Source organism: Doryrhamphus excisus, chromosome 16 (genome assembly GCF_030265055.1).
Source record: "Doryrhamphus excisus isolate RoL2022-K1 chromosome 16, RoL_Dexc_1.0, whole genome shotgun sequence".
Lineage (NCBI taxonomy): Eukaryota > Metazoa > Chordata > Actinopteri > Syngnathiformes > Syngnathidae > Doryrhamphus > Doryrhamphus excisus.
Genome location: NC_080481.1, coordinates 2679295 through 2695925, shown reverse-complemented (window position 1 = coordinate 2695925; position 16631 = coordinate 2679295). Strand labels below are relative to the sequence as shown.

Genomic DNA, 16631 nt, shown 5'->3' with positions numbered 1-16631 from the left:
CTTCCTGCTTTCCCAACATAGTTGTCCAAAAGGAGTAGGAAGAAGCAAAGCTTATTAAATCCTACCCCTCCATCTGGTACTTTTACAATCAGTAACTGTTACATTTGTTCACTTCCTGCTTTCCTAATATAATTAAGTATTTTTTTGTACTTTATTTTATAATTTTTTTGTATTTTTGTATTTTTTTGTACATTTTTTGTACATTTTACATTTGTTCACTTCCTGCTTTCCATAATACAGTTTAAGGTTGTTGTTTTTTTTTTTTTTAATAATGCACCTCGTACCAAAGTACAAGGTGATATGAGCATCCAATGACATAATGGGTACCATAGTAACTGTCAATATAGTGATATATATAGCACATCGATATAAATGTGGTTAGAATGTTGTATTGTCGTGTTAAACGATGCCCAAGTTTCAGATAATGATTTTTGCGTATTTGGAAGTGAGCCCTGAAAAAACTTTGGCATGGTTCGTTTCAAAAGGCGTGGTAAAACTGCCCCCTTTGTGATGTCACAGAGGAGCAGACTTCCTTATATGGGCGTGGGCATCTTCCTAGGAACTGGGTCGTGGTCAGCGTGGAGCCGGGTCTGAAGCGCAAATATGGCGTAAGGCAGACACGCTGACATTTGACATTTTTGTCAAAACGTTTGATTGATTTGCCAAAACATCAAAAGCGCCAAGCTTCACACCAATCAGCACCAGCCAAGTCCGAAGTCCATCTTCAGCCTTCCTATTCCACGTCACGAGGCATCACTTCATCATCTGAATCATATCCACAGTGGAGATTTGCTTCTGACAATTGTCATGAAACAGCGGCCACCCATTTCCTGTTGTTGTCACTCCATCACCCGGAGGTAGAGAGAATGCTGGGGTGGTCGTGACCTCCTGCCAGCCATGTTTGTCCTTGCGGAGGAAATAAGAAGCTTAGAGAGGATGACAAGAGGCCGAGTGCTTGCCTTCTGGTGACTGGAGACGAGATAGCCACCCAGTGAAGTGAAGTGTACAGGTGGGAGCCGTTTAGGACATTTTGGGAGCACAATGTCGGGTGGTTATGATTTATTTTTTACTCATTCGCTAACAAAGACGTTTGCTAGTGAATTATATCACATATGTATTCTTCTAACGGAAAATTTATTTATATATCTTTATGGGTGTCTGCACGGTGGACAAGTGGTTAGCATGCATGTCTCACAGCCAGGAGACACGAGTTCAATTCCACCCTCGGCCATCTCTGTGTGGACTTTGTGTGTTCTCCCCATGCATGCGTGGGTTTTCTGCAAAAACATGCTAGGTTAATTAGCGACTCCAAATTGTCCATAGGTATGAATGTGAGTGTGAATGGTTGTTTGTCTATATGTGCCCTGTGATTGGCTGGCCACCAGTCCAGGGTGTACCCCGCCTCTCGCCCCAAGACAGCTGGGATAGGCTCCAGCACCCCGCGATCCTCGTGAGGATAAGCTTTAGAAAATGAAAGAATGTTTTGTTTTAGGCTGCACTGTGGTCGAGTGGTTAGCGCGCAGACCTCATAGCTAGAAGACCCGAGTTCAATTCCACCCTCGGCCATATCTGTGTGGAGTTTGCATGTTCTCCCCGTGCATGCGTGGGTTTTCTCCGGGTACTCCGGTTTCCTCCCACATTCCAAAAACATGCTAGGTTAATTAGCGACTCCAAATTGCCCATAGGTATGAATGTGAGTGTGAATGGTTGTTTGTCTATATGTGCCCTGTGTGATTGGCTGGCCACCAGTCCAGGGTGAACACTGCCTCTCGCCTGAAGACAGCTGGGATAGGCTCCAGCACCCCCAGCGACCCTCGTGAGAAAAAGTGGTAGAAAATGAATGAATTAATTAATTTTATTATTCCATCATGTTTTCCAGTAGGGCGGCACGGTGGTCTAGTGGTTAGTGCGCAGGCCTCACAGCTAGGAGACCCAAGTTTAATTCCACCCTCAACAGCAAACACGTGCGCAAGTCTTATTTATGTCTTATTTTTTCTTATTATGTGCACTATATTGGGTAATATGAGTGTAAAGGTGACTATAGGGGTGTTATTTTAAGTGTAGAGGGCTCTAATAATATAAAAAAAACTGTTTTTCGAAACATTATAACCAGGTTTTCTATGCTCTAACTGTGAAAATATTTCATTTATAATTAAGGAATCTTGATGGAAATGAACTTATCACAGGTTCAATTCCACCCTCGGCCATCTCTGTGTGGAGTTTGCATGTTCTCCCAGTGCATGCGTGGGTTTTATCCGGGTACTCCGGTTTCCTCCCACATTCCAAAAACATGCTAGGTTAATTAGCGACTCCAAATTGTCCATAGGTATGAATGTGAGTGTGAATGGTTGTTTGTCTATATGTGCCCTGTGAGTGGCTGGCCACCAGTCCAGGGTGTACCCCGCAGGAAAAGCGGTAGAAAATGAATGAACGAATGAACAACTTCATGTCCAAAATTCCAAACTATCCCTTTAATCCCATTCTGGTTCTCCTATCAAGTCACAGTGATTCCGCCATTGTCATTACATCCCCATACATTTGCACATACTTCAAAGAAACGGCACCAGAGGTGGAAGGGGGGCATAAAATGAGACTCATGCGGCCTTGGCACATCTGAGAAATGGCACATCACCCACAGTATAGCTTGTTTGAGAGCCAGATGGTGCCCGGTGTTATCTAAGAGGTCTCCCGGCACATCCGGCACCTTATTACAACCAAAATCTGCATGCACAAATGATCCTTTGCAGCAGGAAAGGACGACGTTGATAATAGTCAGAGGGCAAGTGGGGGGCAAGAAGGAACACAAATTTTGCATCATGCAAACTAGTATAGATTGGCCGGTTTGGCATTGGTACCGGGGGGGCATCGCCCATAATACAAAGTAAAAACCAAAAGGTTTTAGATTAAGATTAATCCACATATACATCGCCTACGGACTTACTATTTGGGATGACTCCGAACATTTGAGAGAGTTTTTTCTAACACTGGCTCACTGTGATGTCACAGTGAGCCTTGTTCACCAGCCGGATGGGCGTGTTAGCACGGAGCAATGTCTTCCAGGTTAGTTCATGTTAGAGGGATTGGCAGAAGTGTTTGGAGTTGCAAATTCCAGTTGTTTTGTGGACATAAGCGAAGCTGGGCTAGCCACCAAATTGTTGCTGAAGTTCGATGCCTTTTCAAATTTACTTGGTCATGTTGAAGAGTCAGAAGTGTACACAGGGAGCGTCTTACCAACATGCATGCAAATTACAAGCTCACCGGAGTTGCTAATAGCCTTTTTCTACCACAATCTACGTATCAGAGTTTTATTTAAATACGGGTACTTGTAATGACCATATTTCGACTAACAATTTTGTGTCAACATTGTCTGCATGCAGTCAATGTGCACCTATGTTACCGCAGTTTGAGTTCATACGCTGTAAGTCAGGGGTCTCCAGCTAGTCGCTCATGAGCTAACAGTAGCTCCTAACCACTTTTCTCCAGAGGGTTTATTCATTTATCATCAAGTCTTATACCGACAAAATCAGAAAGTGGGTTTCGGCAGTAGTCCAGAAGTTCTTCGGAGCGCTTGGAAGTGTGATCAACCACAGTGGAGTGGGAGTGCCCGGAAATACAAAAAACGGAAATACAGCTGGAATAGGTGCAGATTCTGTTTTTTCAGTTTTGCAAAGTATTTCAGTTTTCCGTGTGGGTTATTGTGTGTAGCTGCTCTATAGAAAAATAAACAGGTCCCCTTTAAGCGTGGATGTGAGTGGTATTTTTCTTTGGTATTTATAGTTTTTTTTTTTTTTTTATTCACCCAGTGATGCGGCGGTGTTGCGGCGGGCCAATTGTGGCCCGCAGGACACTAGTTTGAGGCCCCCGCCTTGATATGAAAGTTTAATGTTAGTGCGCCCCCCGCGCAAGTTTGATATGGATGCTGTATGGTATCATGTACCCAGAAAAAATTATTACGTTTGATTAATGTTCATGTTAAAGGTTAAATAACTGTTAATAGTTATCCTCCCTATCCGTGTGGAAGTGGTAAGTTTTTGGCTATTTAAGTTGAAAGGAAATAACTTGAAGGCTACCGTTTAGGTCGCTAGCTCTCTAGTTTGCGAGTTAGCATGTGTCTCAAGACCCTGCAGTTGCGCAATATGTTGTAAATAAAAAGAGTATAAATGTGACTATAGTCGTGTTTTGTCATGTCTACAGGGCTCTAATAATGCTTTGTTCATTTTAATATGAAAAAAATCATTTGTCTACCCACCAACTATATGTGGTTTCTTAAGTTTTTATTATTTGCTGTTTTATTATTATTATTATATTTATTTATTTATTACTGATTGATTGATTTTCTTTATTCTTGATTTGTTTATTTATTTTTCATCTTATTTTGTGTAGAAAAATAAAAATTAAGATATTTGAGAACGGTGGATTTTTTTTATCAGCGCTTTTATTGTAGAAAATCGGAACAAAAGCACTGAAAAAGTTTGTATATTTTTCTGTTTTTAATAAATGCATTTTTTTTTTTTTTTTTTTTTTGGAAAACCTGATGTGGTCCAGTCTCACCCAGACCCTAGCTCCAGTGGCCCCCAAGTAAATTGAGTTTGAGACCCCTGATTTAGCTGGAGTCCTAACCCTAGAAGCTCTACAGGCATCCGGTAATTATTATTATTATGAATTATTTGAATGAACGGAACACAAGCCTTCCTAATTTCTGATTGTTCAACCATTTCTTAAAAGCAACAGGATTAAAAATAAGTGCGTCCTTGGGAGTGCCATGCAAAGACGCAAAATATAATAATTATTCATACACTTCAGATGGAGTGTCATCCAGCTGGCTCGCATTTAAACAGTACACCACCATCCAAAGCAAAGGAGTATAAGTCGTGCATGACTAGTTTTAGCATTCTGTGTGACAGCGACGAGAGGCTATTTCAGAGTTCTTAAGTTCTTACCCTTGTTATAATCTTCAAAAGCATTAGAAATCTCCCCTTTACGACATTTTGCCAATGTCTGCCAAGCACTTTTTTTGCTTGAGCAACTCCAAGTGAAAGAGTGTAGGACACCAAAGGATTGGAGTTTCTTAAGATGGCTATTCTGGTAGGTCTTGTTGCTCAGTTGGAGAAGAACTATTTGTGTGTTGTAGGGATGAAAACTGAAATTGGAACGTTAGCACACCGACCTACAATACCGGATTTGTTGTTATAAGTTGTTGCCCCAGCATGCTTTGCGTCCGCTTTGTGCACTGATACCTTTTTTGGTTGGTTCTGGCAAAGCATTTAAACCAGGGGTCTCAAACTCAATTTACTTGGGGGCCACTGGAGCTAGGGTCTGGGTGAGACTGGGCCACATCAGGTTTTCCAAAAAAAAAAAAAAAACGCAATCAAGCAGTAATAAATAAATAAATATAATAATAATAATAATAAAACGGCAAATAATAAAAACTTAAGAAACCACATATAGTTGGTGGGTAGACAATTTTTTTTTCATATTAAAATGAACAAAGCATTATTAGAGCCCTGTAGACATGACAAAACACGACTATAGTCACATTTATACTCTTTTTATTTACAACATATTGCGCAACTGCAGGGTCTTGAGACACATGCTAACTCGCAAACTAGAGAGCTAGCGACCTAAACGGTAGCCTTCAAGTTATTTCCTTTAAACTTGAATAGCCAAAAACTTACCACTTCCACACGGATAGGGAGGATAACTATTAACAGTTATTTAACCTTTAACATGAACATTAATCAAATGTAATAAATTTTTCTGGGTACATGATACCATACAGCATCCACATCATTAAACTTTCATATCAAGGCGGGGGGCCTCAAAATAGTGTCCTGCGGGCCACATTTGGCCCACGAGCCGCGTGTTTGAGACCCCTGATTTAAACCTTGTAGTTCAGAAGGACAGTACAATGCAACACAATGCAACCGCCGCCAGGCATGCCAACTCCAAGAGAGCAGCTACACACAATAACCGGCACATAAAGCTTTCTGGATCTTCCAGATTTCGCACTATTTAGTGCAGCGGTTCCATGGATTTTCCTATTTCCCACCACGAAAAACACGGCCCATTTATTTGATTCCCCCCCATGAACCGCCGCCAGACACGGCAACTCTGTCGGTGCAGGTTCATTTCCCAAGCCGCAACACTGGGTGGATAAACAAAAAAACCCCTAAAAATACCAAGGAAAAATACCACTCACATCCACGCTTAAAGGGGACCTGTTTATTTTTCTATAGAGCAGCTACACACAATAACCCGCACGGAAAACTGAAATACTACGCAAAACTGGAAAAACTGAATCTGCACCTATTCCAGCTGTATTTCCGTTTTTTGTATTTCCGGGCACTCCCACTCCACTGTGGTTGATCATACTTCCAAGCGCTCCAAAGGACTTCCGGACTACTGCCGAAACCCACTTTCTGATTTTGTCGGTATAAGACTTGATGATAAATGAATAAACTCTCTGGAGAAAAGTGGTTAGGAGCTATTGGTGAGTGGTTGATCACACTTCCAAGTGTTCCGAAGAACTTCCAGACTACTGCCGAAACCCACTTTCTGATTTTGTCGGTATAAGACTTGATGATAAATGAATAAACTCTCTGGAGAAAAGTGGTTAGGAGCTATTGGTGAGTGGTTGATCACACTTCCAAGCGTTCCGAAGGACTTCTGGACTACTGCCGAAACCCACTTTCTGATTTTGTCGGTATAAGACTTGATGATAAATGTGATTGGTCACACTCCCAAACGCTCCCAATGACTTCCGATCGTCCAGATTTTGCACATTTTAAACCTTGTAGTTCAGAAGGACAGTAAATGCAACACAATGGATCCCTGCACATCCGCATTCACTCAGATTAACTCAGTTAAAGGGGACCTATTATGCTCATTTCTGACCCTTTCTATTGCGTTTTGGACTCCTATAGAGCAGCTACACACAATAACCCGCAAATAAAGCTTTCTGGATCTTCCAGATTTTGCACCTTTTTGTGCAACAGTTCCATGGATTTTCCTATTTCCGACCACGAAAAACACGGTCCATCTAATTGATTCCCCCCATGAACCGCCGCCAGACACGGCAACTCCACTGTGATTGGTCACACTCCCAAAAGCTCCCAATGACTACCTTTTTTGGTTGGTTCTGGCAAGCATTTAACCTTGTAGTTCAGAAGGACAGTAAATGCAACACAATGGATCCCTGCACATCCGCATTCACTTAGATTAACTCAGGTAAATGGGACCTATTATGCTCATTTCTGAGCCTTTCTATTGCGTTTTGGACTAACCCTAACCCTAACCCTATAGAGCAGCTACACACAATAACCCGCAAATAAAGCTTTCTGGATCTTCCAGATTTTGCACCTTTTTGTGCAACAGTTCCATGGATTTTCCTATTTCCGACCACGAAAAACACGGTCCATCTAATTGATTCCCCCCATGAACCGCTGCCAGGCATGTCAACTCCAATAGAGCAGCTACACACAATAACCGGCACATAAAGCTTTCTGGATCTTCCAGATTTTGCACCTCTTTTCACAGCGGTTCCATAGATTTTCCTATTTCCGACCACATAAAAACACGGTCCACTTTGATTGATTCCCCCCCATGAACCGCTTACGTCCGTTTACGACAGTAAATGCAACACAACGGATCCCTGCACATCCGCATTCACTCAGATTAACTCAGTTAAAGGGGACCTATTATGCTCATTTCTGACCTTTTCTATTGCGTTTTGGACTCCTATAGAGCAGCTACACAAAATAACCCGCACGGAAAACTGAAATACTATGCAAAACTGGAAAAACAGAATCTGCACCTATTCCAGCTGTATTTCCGTTTTTTGTATTTCCGGGCACTCCCACTCCACTGTGGTTGATCATACTTCCAAGCGTTCCGAAGGACTTCCGGACTACTGCCGAAACCCACTTTCTGATTTTGTCGGTATAAGACTTGATGACAAATGTGATTGGTCACACTCCCAAGTCATTGGAAGCGTTTCCAATGACTTCCGAATCAAGCAACTCCAAGTTGCAACGCTCCCAATGACTTCCGATCGTCCAGATTTTGCACATTTTAAACCTTGTAGTTCAGAAGACCAGTAAATGCAACACAATGGATCCCTGCACATCCGCATTCACTCAGATTAACTCAGTTAAAGGGGACCTATTATGCTCATTTCTGACCTTTTCTATTGCGTTTTGGACTCCTATAGAGCAGCTACACACAATAACCCGCACATAAGCTTCAATTCATTCATATAAAGCACTCAAATGAAATAAAACCATTACCATTACCATTTCATAATTATAAATGAGGACTGTAAATGTACTTGCTCTTGAGTACTTTCCGTTCTTTTTGCTTATGCCCGGCAGCAAAAAAAAAAAAAAAAAAAACAGCGTGAGTCAACTGTGTGTCAGTTAAGTGGAGATGGAGCCACAGCACATTGTGGCATCATGTGTGCATCATCACCATCCTGCAACATCCCTTTTTTCTTCCTCTGTGGTATTAGGCTCTGCAGTCTCTCCCCCCCCCCCCTTTTTTTCTCCTCTCCACGCTGCATACTTCTCACAGAACACCTTGGCTACCAGGCAACTAAATATAGTGAGTGGTGCAGACAGGCTTGGCCGTATAACGAATGGCAAGGAAGGCGGGGCGGGAGCAGCGATAGCACGGGCACGGCAGCGCAAACCGTGACAGAAAACTGAAGCGCTCGCCTCCACGATAAAAGATAAATGCCATGCTGTTAAATCAAATTATTCCATTTCTAGAATATGATATATGGAATATATAATATCCAGTACTTGGTATTCTTCAGACATTGGCACGCAGGAAATGGCATGCAGCTTGTACACGCAACATCAAATACCATGCAGATATGGCTCCGGGGGGGGCGGGGGGGTTGAGCAGCATAGGGATGAGCAATCTGATTGTATGGGCTTTGACATTAGGGTCCTTCTTTTTGTCCTTCATTTTACGTTCTTGCTGTAAGTCGCCAATTAAAAATGACTGCTTCTGAATTAAAACGAAAAACGAGCTCACCTGCTCCCGTTTAAGTTCTTAAACGTTACAAACTGCTCATACGAGGGTACACGCATCTTAAACGACATTTCGCTAATGCACATTTGTCCAATGTCAAATTCATTATAGTTTCCTCTTTCATAGAAATTAATTTTACAATTAAACTAAGAGTTCAAAGCCGACTTAATTGGTTCAACTTTACAATGAAGATAACAATATCACCATATTTTCCGGACTATAAGTCACACTTTTTAATAGTTTGAATATTCCTGCGACTTCCATATCAAAGTATATACCGTATTTTCTGGACTATAAGTCGCACAAGTCAAAAAATGCATAATTAGGTAGAAAAAAAAACATACATAAGTCGCATTGGAGTATAAGTGGCATTTTTTGCAGGTAATTTATTTTCCAAACTACTTGACCAAAACAGACATTTTTTTCATTTATAAGTCGCTCTGGAGTATAAGTCGCAGGAACAGCCAACCTATGAAAAAAAGTGCCACTTATAGTCCGGAAAATACGGTAATTTAACAAGAAAATGAAACCAACAACAGCAAAAATAAAAAAAAATATATATCAATTTTCCAAGATTGAAGTGAAAATCTAATCTAATTTGTGCAATTTTAGAAGCAGAAAGTTCGTTATTAAAGTCCTAATATTATGAAACACACACAAAACAACAAATAAAGTTGCAATTTTTGGAATATTAACTGCGGGAAAACGTATACTGTATTTTCTGGACTATGAGTCGCCCCAGAGTATAAGTCGCACAAGGCCAAAAATGCATAATTAGGTAGGAAAAAAACATACATAAGTCGCTCTGGAGTATAAGTCGCAGGAACAGCCAACCTATGAAAAAAAGTGCCACTTATAGTCCGGAAAATACGGTAATTTAACATGCGCAGTCTTTTAAGTTGTTTTTGTGACTAATTCATTGAGCGTGGAATCAAACTCCTAGCTGCGTTGCCTATGCGCTAACCACTCATCCGCCGTGCAGCCCCATGAGTCAAACAGGCAAGTTTTATTGTACCTATGTACTTTAATAAATGTGGCGTATTTTAGCTTCTTTAGCTTTAATTTGTCTCCTTGTTTAATAATAATAATAATAATAATAATAATAATAATAATAATAATAATAATAATAATAATAATAATAATAATAATAATAATAATAATAATAATAATAATAATAATAATAATAATAATTTTGGCACAAAAAATTAAAATTAAAATTAAAATTAAAATTAAAATTAAAATTAAAATTAAAATTAAAATTAAAATTAAAATTTTAATTTTAATTTTAATTTTAATTTTAATTTTAATTTTAATTTTAATTTTAATTTTAATTTTAATTTTAATTTTAATTTTAATTTTAATTTTAATTCATTTTCTACCGCTTCTTAATTTTAATTTTAATTTTAATTTTAATTTTAATTTTAATTTTAATTTTAATTTTAATTTTAATTTTAATTTTAATTTTAATTTTAATTTTAATTTTAATTAAAGAAGCGGTAGAAAATAAATTAAAATTAAAATTAAAATTAAAATTAAAATTAAAATTAAAATTAAAATTAAAATTAAAATTAAAATTAAAATTAAAATTAAAATTAAAATTAAAATTAAAATTAAAATTAAAATTAAAATTAAGAAGCGGTAGAAAATGAATTAAAATTAAAATTAAAATTAAAATTAAAATTAAAATTAAAATTAAAATTAAAATTAAAATTAAAATTAAAATTAAAATTAAAATTAAAATTAAAATTAAAATTAAAATTAAAATTAAAATTAAAATTAAAATTAAAATTAAAATTAAAGAAGCGGTAGAAAATGAATGAAAATGAAAATGAAAATGAAAATGAAAATTAAAATTAAAATTAAAATTAAAATTAAAATTAAAATTAAAATTAAAATAAAAATAATAGCTCACTCTGATGGTTAATTACACATTTTTTGACTGATGAGATTTTTACTCCGGAGCAGAGCAATTTATAGTCCAGAAAATACAACCAATGTAATATGAATTATTAAAAGGATTGGCAGAAAAGTGAACGTTGGCTCAGTGTTAATGAAGTATTGAATTCATGGATTAATTTGCAAGCACCTGAAGATACATAATACATTTTGGCCCTCCGCCATTGTTACCCATAAAACAGAGTCTCCTTAAATGATTATAAACTTGTTATTTTAAGAGATGAAAAATGATCCACAAAGCAACAAAGCCCAGCATCTGTAAAGAATGCACGCTATTCCGGTATAAGTCATCAAATATTCGACAATGTAATCGAAGAACGCATAACACGGGTGCCGTTCATCTGCTTGCATGTACAATATCCACAAAATGTCCTTCACTACAATGATCCGCTCATTGGAGCAACGGTGCGAGTGAATTAGTCGTTAAATTGATCCTCCAATGTCACTTTAAGACTCAATCAGCCATAACTAAACTAATTAAAAGGTCCTCATCGGGGCACTCACCCAGAACCCCGAGACGATAGTTGATTGTGATGACAATGACGTTGCCGTAGCTGGAAAGGATGCTGCCATCAATCATGTTGCCGGTACCCTCCATGAAGGAGCCGCCGTGAATGTAAACCATGACCGGCTTTAGCCCGTTCTCGTCGTGGATATCTGCAAATATGACACACAGGAAAACACAAACAAAGCTTAGAATTTGGACTTAGGAATTATGTCCATAATGCTTTTTACATAATTATTGTTTTTACATAATTAACAGCAGACTGGACACGCTCCAGCAAATACAAATAGACATTGTGTAGACATTGAAAAGGTGAAGGTAAATAAATTTCTGATGAAAATATGATCTGTATTGCTCTCTGGTTCTACCATATCTTACTTATTGTCTGGAAATATGGCAGGGGTGGGCAAACTTTTTGACTCGCGGGCCGCATTGATATGACAAAATTTATGGGGGGGGGGGGGGGGGCAGACTATATATTTTACACGTAACAGTCCACCTGGTATTATTGTATCTGTAAAATTGTCATGCAATCTGCTATTATTATTTATTATTTTATATTTATATTTAAATATTTTAAAAATACTAAAATATTAATAATAATTACAAAAAATTACAATATTAATTATTATATTATTATTATGTAAAATATGCAAATATAACAATAATATTATATATAATTAATATAATAATTAGCATTAATATAATAATTATAATAATCATAATAGTTCTAATAATTATTATAATAATCTAATAATCTAATAATAATAATAATAATAATTATTATTATTATTATTATAATTATTATTATTATTATTATGTGCTTGTGTCCCTTTTTTCAGGAGCACTTTGTAAACAACAGACCATGTCAAAAAACGAAATTGATAAAACCATCAAAAGGTTGGCTCAGGCCTTGATGCCAGGTTGTATGTTGAGTTTAAATGAAATACTTTGGAAAGATTGGGCGGGCCGTATTCAAACACTTGGCGGGCCGGATGTGGCCCCCGGGCCGTAGTTTGCCCACCCCTGAAATATGGGCTAATAACTATAAAAGCAATCTTCACTCGCTAAATGTACTGCAAAAAAGGTCAGTAAGGATAATTCATAATGCCGCCTACAGAGAACATACTAACTCCTTATTTCTAAAATCACAAATACTTCAACTTGCTGATATAGTTCATCTTCAAACAGCTAAAATAATGCATAAGGCTAAAAATAACCAATTAGCTAAAAATGTCATCCAATACTTCTCTACAAGAGAGGAGAAATATGATCTCAGGGAAGAACTACATTTGAAACACTTATATGCTAGGACTATGTTAGCGTTAGCATAGCATTTCAGTATGTGGAATCAAACTATGGAATGGATTGAGTAAGGAAGTCAAACAATGCACAACGATGAGCCAATTCAAGAAACAATACAAGCAGTTGATGTTTGCAAAATTAAATTAAATTAAATTAAATTAAATTAAATTAAATTAAATTAAATTAAATTAAATTAAATTAAATTAAATTAAATTAAATTAAATATTAGGAAAGCAGGAAGTGAACAAATTTATAATAAATTATATAATTTATTTTATTATTTTATTTTATTTTATTTTAACATTTAATTTGATTTAATTTAATTTAATTTAATTTAATTTATAAAATAAAATAAAATAAAATAAAATAAAATAAAATAAAATAAAATAAAAAGTTAAAAAACACAACTTAAATTATATTAGGAAAGCAGGAAGGGAACAAATATAACAGTTACTGATTGTAAAAGTACCAGATGGAGGGGTAGGATTTAATAAGCTTTGCTTCTTCCTACTCCTTTTGGACATGTGGAACTGGGAACTGATTATGGGATGCATTCAATTGTAATCTGATGCATGTTCAAATGAAATAAAACCATTACCATTACCATACTGTATTTGGCATGAAATAATTATAATTAAGCCATTTTGTCAGAGGCCGTTATGTCTATGGGAGTTTCACTTGTTACGTCTGAGGTCGTCGTGTCTAAGGGAGTTTGGTCTGACTCTGTTTTGTCTGAGTCAGTTATGTCTGCTGCGGTTATTTGTGAAGCTGTTTTTTTTTCTGGTGCCGTTAAAGTATGTCTGAGGGAGTTTCCTCTGAGTCTGTAATGTCAAAGGGAGTTTCATCTGCTGTGGTTAGTTCTCAAGCTGTTTTGTCAGAGGTTGTTTCAGTCCCAGGGAGTTTTTGTTTGAAGCGTTCTTGTCTGAGGCCGTTATGTCAGATGGCGTTTCCTCCAAGTCTGTTATGTCTGAGGGAGTTTGGTCTGAGGACAGAGTGTTTAAAGGACTTTGGTCTGGGTCTGTCGTACCCACTGTGGTTAGTTCTGAAGCCATTTTTCCAAGGAGTTTCCTCTGCCAGTTTTCTGAAGCTGTTACGTCAGAGGAAGTTTTCTCTGACTCTGCTGTGTCTAAGGGAGTTATGTCCAAGGGAGTTATATCTAAGGGAGTTCCGTCTGACTCAGTTTCATTTGAGTCATTTATGTCTGCTACGGTTATTTCTGAAGTATGAGTGAGGAAGTTTCGTCTGAGGAAGTTTCGTCTGAGGGAGTTTGGTCTGAGGCCCTAGTGTTTAAAGGACTTTGGTCTGGGTCTGTCGTGCCCACTGTGGTTAGTTCTGAAGTCATTTTTCCAAGGAGTTTCCTTTGCCAGTTTTCTGAAGCTGTTACGTCAGAGGAAGTTTTCTGACTCTGCTATGTCTAAGGGAGTTATATCTAAGGGAGTTCCGCCTGACTCAGTTTCATTTGAGTCAGTTATGTCTGCTGCGGTTATTTCTGAAGTCGTTTTATCCGATGCCGTTATGTTTGAGCGAGATTCTTCTGAGTCTGTTACGTCTGAAGTTGTTAGTTTGTCCAAGGGAGTTTTTGTCTGATGCCGTTATGGTTAAGGGACTCTTGTTTGAGTCTGTTATGTGTGAGGAAGTTTCGTCTGATGGAGTTTGGTCTGAGTTTTAAAGTTTAGTGTTTAGAGGACTTTGGCCTGGGTCTGTCATGTCCACTGTGGTTAGTTCTGAAGTCATTTTTCCAAGGAGTTTCCTCTGCCAGTTTTCTGATGCTGTTACGTCAGAGGAAGTTTTGCTATGTCTAAGGGAGTTCCGCCTGACTCAGTTTCATTCGAGTCAGTTATGTCTGCTGCGGTTATTTCTGAAGTCGTTTAATCCGATGCCGTTATGTTTGAGTGAGATTCTTCTGAGTCTGTTATGTCTGAAGTTGTTAGTTTGTCCAAGGGAGTTTTTGTCTGATGCCGTTATGGTTAAGGGACTTTTGTTTGAGTCTGTTATGTGTGAGGAAGTTTTCGTCAAGGGAGTTTGGTCTGAGGTTTAAAGGTTTAGTGTTTAAAGGACTTTGGTCTGGGTCTGTCGTGCCCACTGTGGTTAGTTCTGAAGCCGTTTTACCAAGGAGTTTCCTCTGCCAGTTTTCTGATGCTGTTTCTCTGAATCTGCTATGTCTAAGGGAGTTCCGCCTGACTCAGTTTCATTTGAGTCAGTTATGTCGGTGGCGGTTATTTCTGAAGTTGTTTTATCCGATGCCGTTATGTTTGAGCGAGATTCTTCTGAGTCTGTTATGTCTGAGGTTGTTAGTTTGTCCAAGGGAGTTTTTGTCTGATGCCGTTATGGTTAAGGGACTTTTGTTTGAGTCTGTTATGTGTGAGGAAGTTTCGTCTGAGGGAGTTTGGTCTGAGGTTTAAAGGTTTAGTGTTTAAAGGACTTTGGTCTGGGTCTGTCGTGTCCACTGTGGTTAGTTCTGAAGCCATTTTTCCAAGGAGTTTCCTCTGCCAGTTTTCAGAAGCTGTTACATCAGAGGAAGTTTTCTCTGACGCTGTTATGTCTAAAGGAGTTATGTCTAAGGGAGTTATGTCTAAGGGAGTTATGTCTAAGGGAGTTCCATCTGACTCTGTTTCATTTGAGTCAGTTATGTCTGTTGCGGTTATTTTCTGAAGTCGTTTTATTCAATGCCGTTATAATTGAGCGAGATTCTTCTGAGTCTGTTATGTCTGAAGTTGTTAGTCCGTTTCATAAAGGACTTTGGTCTGGGTCTGTCATGCCCACTGTGGTTAGTTCTGAAGCCATTTTAACAAAAAGGTTCTTCTGCCAGTATTCTGTTATGTCAGAGGAAGTTTTCTCTGACTCTGCTATGTCTAAGGGAGTTATGTCAAAGGGAGTTCCGTCTGACTCAGTTTCATTTGAGTCAGTTATGTCTGCTGCGATTATTTCTGAAGTCGTTTTATCCGATGCCGTTATGTTTGAGCGAGATTCTTCTGAGTCTGTTATGTCTGAAGTTGTTAGTTTGTCCAAGCGAGTTTTTGTCTGATGCCGTTATGGTTCAGGGACTTTTGTTTGAGTCTGTTATGTGTGAGGAAGTGTCTGTCTGAGTCTGTTATGTCTGCTGAGGTTAGAACTGTTTTTTTCCCGAGCCTATTAGGGAGTTTCTTTTTGAGTCTGTTACATCTGAGGGAGTTGCTTTTGAGTCTGTTATGTCTGATATCATTATGTCCAAGGGGGTTTCATGTGAGTTCATTATGTCTTATGTGGTTAGTTCTGAAGCATTTTTTTTCTGAGGCTGTTGTCAGATGGAGTTTCCCCCAAGTCTCTTGTGTCTGAGGGACTTTGGTCTGAGTCTGTTAAGTCTGAGGCCGCTAAGCCCAAGGGAATTTCGTCTGAGTCAGTTATATCTGAGGGAGTTTCTTCTGAGTCTGTTACATCTGATGCAGTTCTTCGGAGTCTGTTACATCTGAGTCTGTTATGCATGAGGGAGTTCTTCCCGAGTCTGTTATGTCTGAGGTCCTTAGTCTGAGGGACTTTTGTTTGTTTTTTGTTACATTTGAGTTTCGTTTGAGTCTATTACATCTTGAAGCGGTAAATTTTTTCGCCGTTTTGTCTCAGTCTGTTATGTCCGAGGCAGTTTATTCTGAGTCCAGTATGTTTGAGTTCGATATGTAAGATGCAGTTTTTTCTGAATCTAATGTTGTTATGACTGAGGGATCATTTTCTCAAGAAATCTAGAGTTCTGGGTTTTTTTTAAATACCATTATAAAATTGATGTTAAAACTATAAACCAAATCCTCCAAAACATACCACAAATGATTGTAGAACCAAAGCTAGTTTTTAGTCGTATCAT

The 16631-nt window shown here is 38.1% G+C and overlaps 1 protein-coding gene across 3 annotated transcripts in view; it reads right to left on the bottom strand.

Annotated features, from left to right (window-relative positions):
* The window catches only part of nlgn4xa (neuroligin 4 X-linked a), a 112493-nt gene that overhangs the window by 61241 nt on the left and 34621 nt on the right, over positions 1–16631 (bottom strand). For all 3 annotated transcript variants that reach the window (XM_058050615.1, XM_058050614.1, XM_058050613.1), the window contains one exon: positions 11494–11646. In XM_058050615.1, the coding sequence (XP_057906598.1) occupies positions 11494–11646 (153 nt within the window). The remainder of the gene's footprint in view (positions 1–11493; positions 11647–16631) is intronic.